The sequence below is a fragment of the Vigna umbellata genome, chromosome 9 (assembly GCF_029865625.1).
Source record: "Vigna umbellata cultivar VRB3 chromosome 9, Vumbellata_1.0, whole genome shotgun sequence".
Taxonomy (NCBI): domain Eukaryota; kingdom Viridiplantae; phylum Streptophyta; class Magnoliopsida; order Fabales; family Fabaceae; genus Vigna; species Vigna umbellata.
In genome coordinates this window covers 49,205,667-49,224,536 of record NC_142173.1, presented here as the reverse complement: position 1 = coordinate 49,224,536, position 18,870 = coordinate 49,205,667, and the positions used below count along the sequence as shown (strand labels likewise).

Sequence of the window (18,870 nt, the reverse complement as noted above, 5' to 3'; positions counted from 1 at the left end):
ATTCTGTTTTTCTTGCATTTTTCCTAACCAAATTTGTGACTTGAACCATAATTAACGTTCACTATGCAAGTAGCACAAGTACTCCCAACAAAGTCAAAAATTGATTTAGAATTAGCTTTGTTAACCAAAAAAAATTCCCTAAAATTAACAAGAATAAAATTAGCTTTTTCAACATCCTCACCAAAAGTTTTGCCCTTGTTCTTCTTTTTAGTATTTACACATTTGATTGCATTGCCGGTCGAATCTAAACTTCACTTGGTTGATCCTTAGTTGTTTTGTGAAAACCCAAACAATCTCAGGTTACCTTGTGAAGACCCAAATGATGATGCTGACAATGAAGTATTATCAACATATCTTTGACCATCTCGATTAAAAGACCCCTCAGATGAAGAAAAACAAAACAATTGACATTATTACGTTAAACAAGAAAGTGAAAGACAAAAGAGAAGTAGCATGAGAAAATGTGAAAATGATAGTTCAGCCTCATCCTATTTATAGAAGTCAAAGGTTGAACAGTCATGAAACAGCCTCATCCTATTTATAGAAGTCAAAGGTTGAACAGTCATGAAACTTTAGTCATTAGATTTATTCGCATGTAACGATCCACAAGGATCTAACACTTCACATTCCTTAATAGACACAAAGTTTGGATCATCATAACTATTGTTCTCAATGTTCAACACTAGCATTGAATGACTCAAACGGATGAAACAAATCATTTAACGGTCAAACAACAAACTCCTTTTCAACTCTTTATGATGCTTGGGTTTAAAGCGTTTATGTATAGTATGGATCATTTGGTTGAGATATGCACCAAACAGTCAACCAACTAGTCAACCAAAGTTAAATTCTATGTTAACTAGAAAACCATGTCAACCAACTAGTCAACCAAAGTTAAATTCTATGTTAACTAGAAAACCAAATGGTCAGAACTAAGCGACTTAAAGCAAAAAAATCATTTTGATTAAATCTCTAATTAGGATTAGAGATGTTTGGATCCTGATTAGACAACCTTTAATCAAAAACGAAAAATTATAATTAAAAATCCAGGTGGTATGTTATGCATTAATTACACTTTTATTATTTTTGCGTTCAAACTTAATTACTTTGAAAGGATCTTTAACATGTATCTCTGATCCACCTAACGAACACAAAAAAAAAGTTTAGAATAAATAATTGGATAATAACCGATCAATTCTAACAACTACTATTTTGTATCCCATTTAATGTCCAATTCATAGTTACAAGAAGCGGAAAGGGGATGTTTCTAGCAATGCATTTTTCTTATGAGAGGCCAGATCCCTTTAATGTAGTTTTGGTAAAGTGATGGTGAATGAATTCATTATATGAACCAAGGTGTTTCTTTTGTTGTTGCTGCATATCAGTTTCTAGGTTTCAAAACAAAGAATAGCAGAGTGGTGCTAACAACTCAGCATAAGGACAATGTTCATATGTCATTGTCTCATGCTATAATGTTTTCGAGAACAAGCTAGTTGAAATCTTTTATATTTTATGTTCTTAGAATAAACATTCAGGAACACATTTCAAATTATCCTAAAAAACATTATTTCATAATTAAAATTTTATTGTGAAATGTTACGTGATAATCAATTTGAAATAATTAAAAATCAATTTCGGATAATGTATTCTTTATGTTATTTGGAATCTTTATTTAAAAATATTGTTATCTAGAACATTTCGAAAATGCATAATCAATAAATTTTTTAGTATATTTTGAATTATGCCTACAGAAAAATAAAAAAATTAAAATAATAAATTTTGTTATTATAATAAGATATATTGTATGAAGAAAATATGGGGTACATGTTGTAGGGGTGGAAGAAGTAAAAGCCTTTATTTATTTTTGTTGCTAAAAGATATATGAGGTGAAAAAAGTAAGGGAGTTGCTCCCTCCACCACCACCAACCATTCCTTACACCTCTCCATACCTAATTTGCCCTTCTATAAAACGGATGTCAACATCCGTTTCACCTTCAACGGATGTTGACATCCGTTAACGGATGTGCCACATCCGTTTAATAAATTTTAAAAAGTATTTTATTTATTATTTAAATAATAATATATACATTAAATTAATAATAATTATTTTATTAAATAAAATAAAATTAATTTATAAATAATTAAATAATAATTTTTAAAAAATTAAATAACATTTATATATTAATTTAAAATATAAAAAATTAAAAACAAAAAAACAAAAAAAGACAACGGATGTTGCCACATCCGTTAACGGATGTGGCACATCCGTTTTAATATATTTATAACAAATTTTTTAATTATTATTTAAATAATAATACATAAATTAAATTTAATAATAATTATTTTATTAAATAAAATAAAATTAATTTATAAATAATTAAGTAATAATTTAAAAAAAATTAAATAATATTTATATATTAATTTAAAATACAATAAATTAAAAAAAAAAAAACTCAACGGATGTGGCACATCCGTTGAAAAATTTTTTCTTCAACGGATGTTGACATCCGTTGAAGAAATGAGGTGGAAGTGTAAGATATTTTAAAATATAAAGGATAATTTTGAAATTTTACAAAAATGTAGTGGTACAGGAGCAAGGAGCAAAGTGGGGTGGTGTAGGGAGCAAGACCCAAAAAGTAATTCTCTCATAGCAAAGGTAGAGAAAGAAGTCCAACGAGAATCCATGAAAAGCATTACCAGCGGTTAAGGTTGTCGTTGTTCAGTTTCTTCCTCCAAACGATAACAATCAAACAATCGAATACTAAAAGGGAAAAGAAAAACTCCATGTTCTGTCTCCAATGGCAGGAGCTACTGCAACTACACCACCATTAATCAATCTCACACACTCCTCCAAGCCCCGTCACTTCTCTGCAAACAACATTCCCTTCTCTTACCAACGCTTTTATTCTGGATTCTACCTCAACCACAGTTTAAAGCCCATAACCACCAAATGTCATAGCAAGGTATGTATTACATAAACACATACATGATATGATTTGATGTATTTTATGTAAATAATGGCTCAATTGTATTTCACATCTTTTTTTCTTTATTTTTTTGTGGGTTCTGAAGCTGAATAGTTCGGGTGGGGGAGAGCCATATGAGATGGATGAAACGGGTTTGTTTGATGAGTATGATGGAATTGAAGATGACAGTGACGACGAGGATGCAGAGAGTAGTGTGGATTTGTTGATCAGATTTTTTCAGAGCATGTTTAAGAAAGTGTCTAAGCGAGCCAAGAAAGCTTCTCGCTCTGTTTTGCCCACAGTAATATCGCCCCAGCTTGTGAGTGCCACTTTTCTTCTCTGCTTTGTTTGGAATAATTGATTTTTTTAAAAAGATTTTATGGCTGCCATGTTAGTTAGTTATTGTTCTGGTTAGTATAATAGAGATCATGAAAACTTTCTAAGTTCAATGGTCGTGTAAAGACACTGTAAAACAGTCTTACAGAATTTTACACTATTGTACTTCTTATCACAAATATCAGTTGATATGAATTTAAGGTAATTGTAGAAAAAATCAACAAATTCATCAGGGTAGTTTGTGACTATGAGTATCCCCAATTTATGTGTATAATTGAATGTTGATTGATTTCACTTAAAGCTGTGGCTTCAGGTTTCCTTCTTCCCCATACTTCTCAATTAGTTAGTCTGATAAATTTTAGTATGGTATTGTTTAAGGACAAAAGTTACATTCAACTAGCAACTTAGGTGGTGCTTTTTGTGTTGTTTTCTATTCAAAATTAGCATCTTTTACCTTGATGATAATTTATGCTAGTGGTATTTGATCGAAACTTTTATTACAGAAATTACTGATGTTCACTTTTTAATTCAGATTGGAGAACTGTACCAAAAACATCTATAAAAGTGTATAAGAGTTGTGTCTTTCTAGTTATTTAAACTTGTCTTGTGCTTTAAAGTTTCAAATTGGGTGTATTTTGGGTCAAAAATTGGCTTGTAATAAAACACTAAATGCAATTATTCCCAAAAATTTAAGCTAAACCAAACATGTTATGTTCTAGTTTTCTTTTGATTTCTGGACATTAATTAGGCAAGGTAGTTCTGGAAGTGCCTCCGGCTTCTTTTCTGAAATCTCCTGTGCTGAAATTAAACTTTGAATTTATCTTTTGAATGCTTTCTCTTATTTCTTTCCATGTAAATTCAGGTTTCTTTTGCTGTTGATGGAACTCTGCTACTTGCTTCGCTTTCTGTTGTGAAAGCGCTGCTTGAGGTATTACTTCCCATTACTGTATGGCTTAATCAGGAATTTGAGGCTGATTGAAATTGAAACCTCTTTCCCTTTCCAATCATCTTCCCCAGTATTTTCCCGTGATAAACTCAGCTTGAATTGACTCAATTCCTTTCCTCTGTGTAAATAAAAGATATGTGAGGAAGGTTAGCAGTGAAGGGTATGCACATGATATTTATGATTTGGGACATGTTTGAGCAAACTTCTCCATAAGAATTTCTAAGAGAGAGAAATAAGAAACTAAAGATGAAATGAATTTATCCATGAGTTAGGCACAAGTTAAGAATAAGACTTTAGAAAAACTGTATGAGTGAACTATTAAAAATTAGTTAATGCATAAGCTAATTTTAGTTTATGAAGAAGTTCCTTTCTTTTTTATTTTCTTCCTATTTTGCTCCCTTAGAAGTATTTCCTTGGCACAATTTCTTTTCCATATAATTAGAAAGTGCATTATCAAGTAGGAGCTAACGGCATAGGTAATATTCATCCATGAATCGTAGGTCATGTGCACTCTCGGAGGCACTGTATTTGCTGCAATTCTGATCCTGCGTGTGATTTGGGCGGCAGTTTCTTACTTTCAGTCAAGTGGGAATAGCTTCAACCAAGGGGGAAGTTCTTTTGGTGCCGTAGCCTAAAGGCCCTGACCACTCTTCAACCTTTAGCAAAAGATGGCCAATGTAAGTGTTTCAAGATGAGAATGAGATTTGAACTTGTGATCTTGTATAAATAATTGAAATTCCTTGTTACTTGCCTAATGCCTTATTTAGTTTTATGGCATTTTCCAACTGAAGTATTAGTAGAATTTTCATGGGGTAAATATTTTATTTGATTATCTTTGACCTTAAATTCTTTGTCCGTGTTCAGATAAATTCGGCCATCCTTTGGTGTACGAATATTTGATGATTGCCACATAGAATAATTAGATGTAATTATTTTGCCTTTGTCTCAATGGTTTGCAATTTCTAATCTCTATGGTTTCTGATCTGGAAAGACTGTTTTGTGGTGCTACGATTGCATTTTCAGTGCAACCCAATTTCTAATTTATAGCCCTAAGTCTTTAATCCTACAATTTGATTTGATGATACTACTATTATTGATAGTACTTTGGATATCTATTGGCAGACTCAAACATTCAAGCTAATATATATTGTGTTTTGTGACACTTTATTTAACTCACTTGGAAGGTAATAATAAAATCAAATTCAAACTAATTGTTCTGATTAAAAGTTATGTCTCCTTTGAGTATCTCTGACGGTGAACACAGTCAGATGTTCTTAACTCTTTTTATGGATCTTATCGTGTCACCACAGTTTTAAGAACTTCAATAAATTAAAACTATCCCACGTTTTTTTTATATTTTTAATATAAACCTAATAAGTTGCTTAATTATTTTTTAAAAACTAAAATCCAAATATCATATAAAACCATATGTGCATGTGAGATCCACATCATACTTCTGTGATAGTAAACCCTGCTAACGAGTTTACACTTTAGCAGACCTTTTGGCAGAGTTGCTACTGCTAGATTATCTCATTCTTAGTGAGATCATGTGCGTTGTATGAAATGCGAAAATTATCTGCTACGAAAATTATCTTTAAATAATGAAATGGATATTTTGCTTATCATTTCTTAATTACTTTTATAGTAGATGTAATCTGTACATGTATATAACTGGAAAGTTGGACCTTTCAATCCATTGGATTTATCGTGATTTTCATGAAATCAGTTTCTTCGTTCAGATTGTCTACAAATGTTTCTCTTCCTGTTGTGTAACAGTGGCTGGTAAACTTGTGAAATCGCCACCAAGAGGACGAAATCCGTCTTACGGTAAAATGTAATGTGCCTTGTCAAATACCAAAACAACAGTTTTCAATTTAAACAACAGAGATACTACGAGTAAATTTAAGTTTCGCCATTCTTCTATATGATGATATGCTACGGTGTAATTGCTTTACTTCGTTTTGTCTGATTGAGAAATGAAATCTCCACCCAATACCTGACCAATTTCAAATACTAAACTTGAATCTCAAGAATCACCAGGACGAATTCCAATTTTCATAGAATAAGTTATAAAAAAATTCAAGATACTCTGTATCTAAATTTGTCTCTAACGAGCTGAAAGTTTCATAAAATAACCAATAGTGTCTCCATTCAATAGGCTCTAGCTTTTAAGATCTGTGTAAGTGTTCAAAGGGACTAAACAATAGAGTTAAAAAAATCACATGGGCTCAATTTATTCAACATAGCTTCACAGACAAACAACAATGTCGACACTATAGCACAATGAGTAAGCCTTTATGTATTCAGTACAAGCCGCATTGTTTTACAAGAATGACAACAATTTTAACGGTTATGAAGAGTATAGCATAGAAAGCCTATAGTCCACTAAACTACATATTGGTAAATGAATTCATTTTCCAAACGCACTAACAAATGGAGTTGCTAAAGTACTCGCTGAAGCGATCTTGTAGAAACAAATAACAGGCTCCATGCCTCCTGGAATGAGGTGTCCATGGGACTTAACAACACCTTGAGTATATGATTTACGGGAGCTCTGATGGAGAGACTAGTCATCCTATATGCATTTATTATAAGGTGTCATGGGATTTCAAAGACTATGTTGCTCTTTCAAAACCACTTCCCACCTGCATATGTAACCACTCTGGTGATGAACCTCGGCTATACTCTCTTGTAGGTTGAGAAGCGAATGCGATGCCAGTTGTATCAAATGTTTGCTGATCAAACTGGAACACCAACACAAGGATTAAAAACTGAAGTACACCAATAATCTGATTCCACTAGCCCCAAAATTTTGTTTGAAGGTGAGTTTCTACACACTTTAAAGCTATTTACATCTTAGTATATAGAACAACATATCCTAGTCGTTGCTACCATCAACAATAAAATTTATTTACTTTATATATCAAAAATCCATTGACTATCCAATATTCCAATCCATTAAAGCACCACAAACAAAGTATCTCATTTTATTTTTGGAAGGAAGCAACATAACGTTCCACCCAGAATTTGCAAGGTGCCCACTTAACACAACAAAAGTCTTAGATCACACAAGATCATTTAGCTCAGTTAAAAATCAAATCTATAGAGCAATACGTGCAAATGAATAAAACAATAAATCCATGTGTAGGGGTCTACTATTCTATATGTTTTTTCAAATGTAAAAGCATTGAAAATTATATATTATTTCTCACTTAATTTGCATACGGGTCTACTATTCTATATTATTTCTCACTTAATATTAGCTCAGTTAAAAACCCTTTTGCATTTAAAAAGGTCGAGCTTGACACAAATTGCGTGTATAAAAGAAGCCTCTACCCAAAATGGCATACTTGCAACATAACAGAAGCAATTAAACTCATAATCCACCAAAGGCAAAGTTTAAAATAAGAGGGACAAAACCAGCTGTTCCGATCTCAAGTACCAGCTTTCTGGTTATTTATATCAAAGAGATCAATACAAAGATGCTGCATATGCTTACATCTTTAGGAGGAAACACTTCAATTCCGGAGGGTATTCTTGAATTTACGGCCTCAAGCTTCATTGACAAAAACTGTGACATAAAAGTAAAGTTTAAAAAAACTATAAAGCATATATATTTTCAAAAGAATGCCACCACAATTCACACCTCTACTTGCCGCTGAAGCGATTGGATATAATTAATTATCTCATCAAGAACCAAAGCTTTCCCAATAACCTGAGTCAAAGAAATACATCGATTTAGAATGTCCTTGAAAGCACAGCTTAGTTTGTGTACATACACAGACCAGTAACACTTCTTTCTTCTTCATTTACACTTTTTTTTTTTCTCTTTCAGTAATACACACGTAGTCAGGTAGGAAACCATACCTTATTACAACCCGGCACCAAATCCTGAAGAATTTTCATCCTCTCACTAATCTTTTCCCGTCTAGCCTGTCCAACAACATTCCATTACAAAACCAAGTCAATGACTCATACCGGAAAAGACCCGATAATTCAATATTTTCTTAAATACCCCCAAAAGACCCAACAAGCATAACAGTTTCATTATTTTTTAAACCAACTTTTTCGTGTAACAAATAATCCACTTGACACTAGATATCCCGCAGTGAAGCAAGTTTTTGGTACGCCAGTAACGCATACCCCAACCATTACCATTGATGGCATATTTTTCTCCTAATTTTTTTTAAATAAGAATTTAATAAAAATGACCAATCACATCACATGTGGCCATGTTACTCGTGTATGTTAAATTAATTTATTTTCTAGTAATTTCTTCAAAAGTCATATCAAACCACAAATTATTTCTAAATTATAGATAAAATAATTCTTCCATTTTTTGTTTTAGAGAAAATAATTGGATTGCCCGACAGTGTAATGATATTTTACACAATCATTTTATCACAAATGACCAAAGATCATCATGTATTGTGGAAGGAGGGCTTGTGAGTTTTTGTTTTTATGGGACTTTGGCACGTCTTATGCTGCGTTCACTCTACTACGAATAATTCATTTTGTTTACCAAAATTAAAATCAAAATTGTGATTAAGATAAGCTTATCAACTTTTGTCTGAGGAGATTAATTTCTGTCCAGCGTCAATGTCAAAAAATTTACACCATCAACAAAATATTTTCATTAGTATGACTTTTAATGGTAACACACGTTAAGTATATCAGTATAAACGTTTTTTACCTTAAATAATTTTCTTAAACGTCATCGCAAAATATGTCTGAATTCATTGATTGTTCAAAAGTCACCATAACAGTCACTAAAAACTGTAAAAAAAGAAACAATTGCTAAAAGAAAATAAGCTATGAAATCACCAGTCTAAATCAGTATCATACTTCGGTCCAAATTTTAATCATCCTATAAATAACATTTTTACCAGTTAAACTCAACAAGTAATTAAACTCATACTAAAAATTAAAACTATGGAAAAACATAATAAAGCTATTTACAGCAAATTAAAGAAGATGATAATTGAAAGGGGTGGTTAGTTACTGATTAAGATTAGGAAGTTGCAATGATTAATAATCACTCACCCTTTCTGCGAGACTGTGGCTATCAGTAGCTTGACCCCTTCTGGCTCGGACATGAATGTAATCTTGCTTTGAAGGAGGCTCTGGAGGTGGCTTTCCACCTTGCTCCGCAAGCTTTCCTGAACTGCTTTCTCCTTCACCTTTCGCACTCTCACTCTTCTGGTTCCCTGTTGTTTTAACCCGTTTCCCATCACCAACACCACCACCCTCCTTCTGCACAAATCCCAATACCCAAAAACTTTCATCTTCAACACAAACAAACTCTACCTATAGCTAACAAAAAAACAGATCCATTTTCTTCTTTATTGTAATGTAACCAATTCAATTCTTTTTATTTTTTCTTTTCTTAATTCATAGTAGAACATTGAGTGAGGTACCACGCCATTGCTGGTGGAGACGCCCTTAACCGATTCCTCCTCCTCGGAGTCGCGCCTCTTTTTGTGGCCAATGCTACCCGGGCCCGGGCCAAAATCCGAAAGGCCGTGCCCGAAATGAGCCCTACTGAGGCACAGCGCGGCAGTAGCGTCTTGCGCGTTTGGAGGCGGGAACTGCCAGATCTCGGAGAGGTTGTAGGACGTTGTGTTGGCGGCGGCGGCGTTGATGATGGCGGCCGGATCCATTGGGTGAAAAAAAGTGTCAGTGAGAAGGGAAGAAGGAGAAGAAGAAGAAGAGTAGCATTGAAGAGAAGGTATTTGGTTTTGGTTTTGGGATTGTGATCTCCTTGGAGAGTGGAGGGATGTGCGCACAGTGTGTGTCTAGTGTGAGAGAAGAAGCAATGTTTCTTCTCTGTCCACCATTACTCTCACTAGACACTCACCTCGGGAGTCGCAAACCCAAGTCACTTCCTTCCACATCTCACTCTTCTTTTTCTTTTCTTTATTTCTTTTCCCCCTTTTTCTATATATTCTTCTCATCTATTGTCATCCATTCAAAATTTACAAGATTTTTTTTATACTTCATCTCCCTTTTTCTTTTTTTCTTTCTCTGGATAATTCATATTCATACATTTTACTAATTCAATTTTTAATCCAAAGTTCATGTATCTCGTTTAGTCCTCAGCTCCTTCTATTTATGCCATTTAGATTTTTCTTTTTATGTTGATGAAGGAAATATGTATTTTCGTTTGAATATGCACTTTATATATGTAATTTACACAAAAGTAGAGTTGTGAATTTGACATATTTAATCATATTTGGTTATGATTTATGTTATGTAATTTATATAAAGGCAGAGTTGTCAATTTGCCATATTTGATGATATTTGGTTATGATTTATATGGGTTGAGATAAAACAGCTCATAAAACTAAAAAGTTTTTCATTAAAAAAATCCATACCACAAAAATTTCATAGGTTAGGAAAGGATTATGAATTTTTTTAACAAAAAATATTAATTTTTAAACTGGCTATGTTTGTTCTCATTTTCATTTTGGGTCATTTTATCTTTATCTCTTATTTAGATTTATTTGTCACGACCTTCAGTTTAAGTTGAATTATTTTGATTTTTCAGTTAGGGTTGTCCAATCTTAACTTTTGACCTGAGATAATTTGTTTCAAATTTCTATCCAAAACGACGTATCTCAACCTTTGTCTTAGGTCGGTCTAAACCAACCTTTAGATTGAGATGGTTTGTCTTGACTTTTAGTCATTGATGGTTTGTTTCAACCCTTAGAACAATCCATTTCAACCTTCGACCCGACCTATTAATCTCGATCTTTGACCTGGATCAATCTATCTTAACCTTTGGCTTGGATCGATCTATCTCGACCTTCAACTTAGAATGACTTGTCTTAACTTTAGCCTAGGCCAACCCGTCTCAATATTTGGTTTACGAAGACCCGTATCAACCTTCGGTTTGGGCCACCTACCACAGCTTTTGATCTAGACCAGTCTGTTTCAACCTTCAAATTAAGTCAGCTTGTCTCAACTTTCAATTTGTGATGACTTGCCTAGGCCTTTAGTTGAGAACAACCCATTTCGACTTTCGGCACAAGACAATACATCTCAAACTTCGACTCAGGTCAACTCTTTTCAATCTTCGATCTGGGTCAGATTGTCTCGAGCTTCAATCTAGACAAACTTGTCTCAACTTTCAATCTAAAATAACTTGACACATAATAAATGTGTTATTCTTAAAAATTAAATAAAATTTTATAATAAAATCAAATCGATTTCTATCTAACTCTAAGCCACTTTGAAAAAGTATATTTTTTACTCTCTTATTTGATTACCGTCTAAAAATGAACTTATTTAAAAGTGAAATAAGACTTATTCATTATCAATTATCCATAGATCAAATGACAATTCTATTAAAAAATAAATAAACTGATAAAATAAGTTTCTTTATAAGACACGTGTTAATTTATAGAAGTTTTATCATATAAATTTTATGTTTTTATTTTTACTTGTACGTGAACTATATTTAAATTATAACAAGTTTCTTTATTGTTAATATCTTTATATAAAAGAAATTATTATTAAGTAAAAAAATCAAGGAAAGTATTACTTTGAATATACGCAAAACAAAAATTTATTATAAAAATAAAAAGTTGATTTGAGTGTTGTTGTTTATAACCTTATATATATATATATATATATATATATATATATATATATATATATATATATATATATATATATATATAATAATAATAATAATAATAATAAAGAGACTTATGTAATTATGTTTTATAAGAAATTTTTAAAAAAAGTTATATGAAAAAGTTTTGTCAGAAAAAGTACACGTATTAAGTATGTGAGGTGTGATACTATTTTTATACGGTTGATGTTGGTGATGGATTTCACCACTATTACGTTGTTAATGACAATAAAATTAAAGTTTGATTCTGTACTTAGTCTCCTTTTATAAGACTTTTGGTTAATATATTTCTTTTCAAATAAATATTCATCAAAGTTCTTTTTTTAATACATAAATTAAAAAAATAGTTTATTTTTGTTGCTACCACAATCCTCTTGTATGTATAAATTATATGCTACGAAGAGTTTTGTATTTTATTGCAAAAAGTAATTATAGGACAACATTAAGTAATTATAATTTTATTAAATATTCATAAATGTATATTTTAAAATATTGAACTATATTAAATTTATTATATACTTTTATTTCTAGCGTACTTTCGTTAAAAAATAATATTTTTTATCATACAATATTCAACAATCAGTAGATAATCAATATTGTTGTAAACGCGTAGCATGTTTTGTAGGGTTTGAAAACTTTAGTTAATAATTACTATTACTATCGTATGATTTACGAAAAAGATTTTGAAATAAAGTAGTATTAGTAGTGAAGAATGAGGCTTAGGATTTGATTAAGTATGATAATGATATAGATTAGTTTTAATTTAGTTTATAATTGGATACGTAATTGAGTATGGGGCTTATATAACGTTGACGATTTACGGTGATTCAGTTTGGTTTGTGAGGTTGGGACAGGCAATTAATTTTTGAAGTATGTTGTACCCTTGATGTTCCCCTTCCGTGTAATAATTGATGGTCCCATCTCATAATTCACAATTCTCATGCAACTTATCATAAATCACATCAAAACAAAAAAGTGTAAATCATTAAGACAAAAATTAATACGCTTACAAATCAATGCTTAGCCTAAATCATTAACTTTTTATCAATCACCGTGTTACATAATTAACACCCTTTTTAAACTTATCATCATCCATATATATCATACAATATTTTAATATGAGAACATTAATCCAAAAGTAATATATTTAGGAATATATATTTGATATTATTGTCATTCTAACTTTGAAATTTTCGGTGGAGGGTAACGTTCTTCTTTTAAGTTTGTCAAATGATATTTTTGGAATAAATTATTATATATTTAACTATGGTTAGTTTCAAAGCGTAAAATTTTATCTTAGTTTTATATTTAAAAAGTGTTTCAAAATATGAAAAAAAATAATTATCTTAAATTTCAACTCATAAAAAATATGAAACTATTATACAAAATAGAAATAAATATGATAAGTAAATCTTTAATTAATAATTAATATAGTTTCAATTTTACGACATAAAAATCTAATAAAGTTTTAAGTAACAATATGTCTAGAGATCCTTGTTTCGTTTTAATCAGGATATTTTTCTTCTCAATTATGTATGAAGAGAACTTTCGTTTGAGTTTAAAATAAATCGACTTATATTTCTTTTATTACTTAACGAATTGTTAATATTGTTTCTCTTTTATACTTATTGGTTATTCTTTGCATAATAATCTAATCTTATATTTTTTATTAAATTATAATTGTAAAATAAGATTAAATTATGTTATAAGGAGAAAAATCAATAATTTATATGTCTAATAAATACGATAAAAATTTGATCATCCAGAACCAATGTAAATAACTTGATCATGATAACTCAAAGAATAAACATTATAATCAATGAAGTTATGTTTTGCTTAAGAATCAATGTGAGGAATATATATATATATATATATATATATATATATATATATATATATATATATATATATATATATATATATATAAACAAAATATTGATTAAACAATAAATATAGTAATTATATATAGAAATTCTAATAAAATTAAATCTTAATGATCTCGTTCTTGGTTCAAGTTCTCCTTTTGGGGAAATAATTTTTTGTAGAGGAGTTTAAGATAATTTGTGCCTTTTTTTAATCAAAACATTCATATGCTCCCAATTTTCAACATCTATAACATATAAACAAACAAACGACAACTAAATTTACTCATTCACCTCGTTTAAATCTTTGACACATGTTAAATTTTTAGGTTTTTCTGTAACATCACGGCTCTTATGTCCTTCTTTCCCTTTTCCGTTCAATGTGTTTGGCATTTTCCTATTTTACCCATTAAGTTTTTTGAATGTACAATTAATGTTTGGGTTTTGTGTAATTTTACGTTTCTCGCTTGTGCAATTTCAAAACCTGTGGTTGATTACACTGATTCATTTTAGAAGGTGAAGTGTTATATGAAGCTTTTTCTTTCAGATCTCTCTTTCTTCCAACCTTTCATATCTTTCTTCCAAAACAAAATTCAAAATTGGTTTAATAATGGCTGAGGTCCTTATTTTTTTTAGAAGTTGTAAATTGATCTATCAGCTTTTATTGTCTTAATTAAGTCTCTAATTTAAAAAAATTGAAGACTCTACTGTTAAATTACATAAGGACGTTAAAAATATATTAACATGACACGTTAATGTAATTTTTTAAATGATATAATTCATTGTGACGTAGAATTTTGTTTTTTAAAATAAAAAATTTGAAAAAATTTACCTAAATCTCTAATCAATGCTTCCTACATTACGTCGCTCAACCACTAAGTTCATCTAGTTGGGTTCAATAACCACCACATTGCTTCACTTTCCTCATGGTCGCCATCATCTGTTTAGGTCATGGTTGTCCAATTGCCTTTAACGATGTGTAAAAGGACATGGGAATCGAGATTTGAGATTTATACGAGGTGGGGCTAGAACGCCCAATTTTATAAAATTGTCCAAGGATACAATTACGAAGAAAATGAGTTTCCTAGTTAAGGATATGGGTTTGCCATCATTAGAAATTGCCACATATATTTTGGTTAGGAGTAGATTAAGTTTTGGTTACTATATTGGCATTACCGAGAATTATTTTTGAAGAAATATGTCATTAGCTTCAAGGAACATTTGTCTCTCTTGCTGTATGCCTAGAAATGATTGATTCAACGTGATTATGTAATGTAGACTTGAAGGTTTATACAAACCATTTTTCTAACTTTTAACTTTGAAAATTTTCACTTTATCTTGTCATGTCAGTGCATATTGCATACGAAGTCATAGACACTGTTATCATTAACAAAAATATGGTCAATTATCAGAAGTTTGAAAGTTTAAAACATCTGTGCATTGGGGATTTTGCACCCCTATTTACTACATTCCCTTATTAATCTTTTGCATGTAGATCAATATGCATGATTTCGAGTTCTAAAACATTTTATAATTATTACAGAACAAAATGAATTATGAAACTGTACATGATCAATGTGTTCATGATAATTTGAATGATTCTTTGCCACCAACCATAAAAATATTGAGAATGAGGATAATGATTTTGATAGAGAAAGTAAGAGACCTAGGATAAGTACTTCAAAAGTTTGAGATTATTTTACGAAAATTGGTATTAAGATGATAAAAAAAGGCAAAATGCAATGCATGTGGTGTAGAGTATGTTGTTGGTGGTATAAAAATAGGGACTTCAATAATGTTACGTCATTTGTCAAAGTGTTTTGTCCTAAAAAATTAAAAGAATGATGTTGGGAAAATGATAATTGATCATGTTGAGAAATTATGATCTAGGGAAATTGACCAAAAAGAGATTACCTTATTTCAATGGTTATTATTCAACATGAGCTTCCATATATTTTTTTTTTGAATATAAGTGGATTAAATAATTACTTATATATTTAAATCCAGAAGTAAGAGTTCCAAGTAGGAATACAGTTGTGTTTAATATTTCAAAGAAATTTCATGAACACAGAGAGAGAGAGAGTGAAACTTGCAATGTGTAAATCTCATAGTAGAATTTGTTTGACATCTGATTGTTGGACTTTTATAAATCAAGACGGGTTTATTTCTTTGACTACTCGTTTTGTTGATGCTAGTTGGAGGTTGAGTAGTAAGATTATTGCCTTATGTAAAATGGGACCTCAACATACTGGTCATGATTTGACACAATTATTTTTCTATATTGCTTGACTGAAAAATAAATGGGAAGATTTTTTCTATCACATTAAACAATGCTAGTGCCAAGAAAGTGTTGAAAAAATTTTGATGAACAATTGAAATTGAAAAATAGCTTGATATGTAATTGTGATCATATGTGAGGTGTAGTGCACATGTCTTGAATATTATTGCGCATGAGGGATTAATGGTGGCTTCTAATGCTTTGCAAAAAATTAGAGAGAATATAAAATATGTGAAAGGATTGGAGGCAAGAAAAATTGCATTTAAAGAATGTGTTATTCAAGTGAGGGGTATCGATACCAAAGTAGGTTTGAAAGTTGATGTTCCTACTAGATGGAACTCTACCTATCTTATTTTTGAGAGTGCAATTAAATATTGATGTGTCTTTGAAAGTTTGACTATCCGTGATAGAAATTATGCTCATTGTCCATTAAATGATAAGTGGAAAAGGGCTGAAAAAATGTTTGAGTTCTTGAAGCCATTTTAAGTAATGACTAATTTGATTTAAGGTTCTTCTTATCCAACTTTTAATTGTTACTTCACGCAAGTTTGAAAAATTGAATATTTATTGCAGAAAAATGTAAAAAGTGATGATCAGATGATTAAAGATATGTTGTTGACTATGATGAACAAGTTTAGTAAGTATTGGGATCAATATTGTCATATTCTTGTTATTTGGGTTGTTGACTATGATGAACAAGTTTAGTAAGTATTGGGATCAATATTGTCATATTCTTGTTATTTGGCCTATTCTTGATCCACGAATGAAGTTTGAAGCAATTCGATTTTGTTATAGAAAGATTAATCCTTCTACTTATGAAGATAAGATTACTGTTTTAAAAGATAACATGCATAAGTTGTTTGAAGAATATGTCAAATTAAATTCAAATCAGCCAAATACTTCAAGTTCTCAAGTTTTTCTTACAACACAACAACCTTCTTTTACTAATATGAACTAATGAGGGATGCATTTGATGTAAGTTTTAATTCTCAACTTACTTTATTTTATTAAGTATATTTGTTTTTCTTACTTATGATGAATGACATATTGAATTTGTTTCATGATGTCTTAAAAATATGTTGATTATTTGAACCAACGTGCTAATGACACCGAAAGGTCTGAATTGGATCTTTATTTAATGCAGGGAATCTTGATCCAAAGTGTTTTGATGAGTTGAATGTATTGAGTTATTGGAAGGATCGTCGATATCGTTATCCAAACTTATCTAAGATGACTTTTAACATTCTTTGCATTTCAATTACTATAATTGCTAGTGAGTATGCCTTTAGTATTGGTTTTTGTGTGTTAACCAAATATCTTTCCTCCATTTTTCTAAAGAATGTTAAGACACTCATTTTAACTCAAAATTGGTTGCATGATTTTGAACTAACAAGTAACATTATTATTAGTACTATGAAATTAATTTAATTATTTATTACTTTGTGTTTCAATATTATTAGTTAACACTCTTCAAGAGAACAAAATATCGTGAATTTATCCATTCAAGACTATAATCTTATATATGGATAAGTGACACAAAAATGATCAATTTTAGATACTTATTTGTTTTACCTTTTGTGTTTGCTTTTGGATTATATTTGGAGTTTAAGATGATTTTGGATTGTACTGTATTTTATTTATTTATTTTGAATTGTTTCTAGAGTTTAACATCATTTTGAACTGGAATTTATTTAGATTTTAATTAGAAAAAAATTGTTATTTTTTGAAGTGAAAAAAAAACTTGTAATTAAGTGAGATAGTGAGCCAACTCATTTTACCCACCAACCTATGGGTCGGGTCTAGTTGAAATTCTTTTGACTTGCTAATAAGTGGTCGTGTTGAGTCAGGTCGTCCGTTTTGACAACACTATTGAAAACGTTGCAAACCTAATATAGCCCTCTTTATCAACGCTTTCCTCCTCAGTATTTGTAGCACTAACCAACTCATCTAAATGACACTCAATATCCTACAGTCCAGGGACACCATAATTTGAATCACTACATTGTTCTTTTGTGATGTTTGCCCTTGAAGTTTCACCTGGTCTATTGCACTCTTCTTCTCTGACTTTTGTTCTTGAAGTCCCAACAAGGTCTTCTACAACACTTCCTTTTTCACATTGAATATTACCATCCCATTCATTATTCATATCACTATCTATGTCACATTGAATTCTGACATCAATTAGTCTTTCTTAACTCAAAGACTCGCATTCACTATCATTGTCACGTGTACATGCTCTAACTCAAATTCACTATCATTATCATCATCTACTTTCTTTAACTCAAAATCATATCCATCCTCTAACTGACTACCCTCCTTCACCTATTTTCCACCTTCACCATCATCCTCTGACTGACCACCCTCCTCCACCTATTTTACACCTTCACCATCAACCTTTAATTGTCCACCACCCTCTTGTAAATCTTCTAACCCACCATGCTCACCATTACCCTTCAACTTACCCCTCTACTTTGAGTACTTTTCACCTTTACCACCTTCCAACTAACCACCCACTTGTAAATCTTCTAACCCAAGTTCACCATCAACCTCCAATTGACCCCTTCTTCTAAGTTTTTTTAACCTTCACCATTACACTCAAACTGACCATCCTCTTCTAACTCAGTTAACCTAGGTTGACTTTGAACTTCCAACTTATCCCACCAAATCATTTCTATTATTTCAGGTTCTAAGGTTTTATGTACCATCTCACAATTTAGGGTAGAATCTCATATATTATTATGTTGAGAATACAATCCATATATACAAGGCTAGGAAGCTATTTTATGAAGCATAATAATAACTCCTAAACAACTAAATTCCTATGATTCAGGGATATCCCCATTATT

The 18,870-nt window shown here is 30.9% G+C and overlaps 2 protein-coding genes and 1 pseudogene across 2 annotated transcripts; 2 read left to right on the top strand and 1 right to left on the bottom strand.

Moving 5' to 3' along the window:
* The first annotated feature begins 2,639 nt into the window (after positions 1–2,639).
* On the top strand, positions 2,640–5,197 carry LOC148193749 (uncharacterized). Its single transcript, XM_088098305.1, has 4 exons — positions 2,640–2,963; positions 3,073–3,285; positions 4,165–4,230; positions 4,749–5,197. The coding sequence occupies exons 1-4, from the start codon at positions 2,799–2,801 to the stop codon at positions 4,881–4,883; spliced, it is 579 nt and encodes a 192-aa protein (XP_087954431.1). The 5' UTR covers positions 2,640–2,798; the 3' UTR covers positions 4,884–5,197.
* Positions 5,198–6,457: 1,260 nt separating this feature from the next.
* Positions 6,458–10,160, bottom strand: LOC124831906 (transcription factor BHLH089-like). Its single transcript, XM_047306004.2, has 6 exons — positions 9,666–10,160; positions 9,292–9,501; positions 8,116–8,181; positions 7,895–7,963; positions 7,748–7,819; positions 6,458–6,992 (listed from the first exon to the last, which is right to left on the bottom strand). The coding sequence occupies exons 1-6, from the start codon at positions 9,906–9,908 to the stop codon at positions 6,864–6,866; spliced, it is 789 nt and encodes a 262-aa protein (XP_047161960.2). The 5' UTR covers positions 9,909–10,160; the 3' UTR covers positions 6,458–6,863.
* A 6,552-nt stretch (positions 10,161–16,712) lies between these two features.
* LOC148193748 (zinc finger BED domain-containing protein DAYSLEEPER-like) lies at positions 16,713–17,452 on the top strand (annotated as a pseudogene).
* The last annotated feature ends 1,418 nt before the right edge of the window (positions 17,453–18,870 follow it).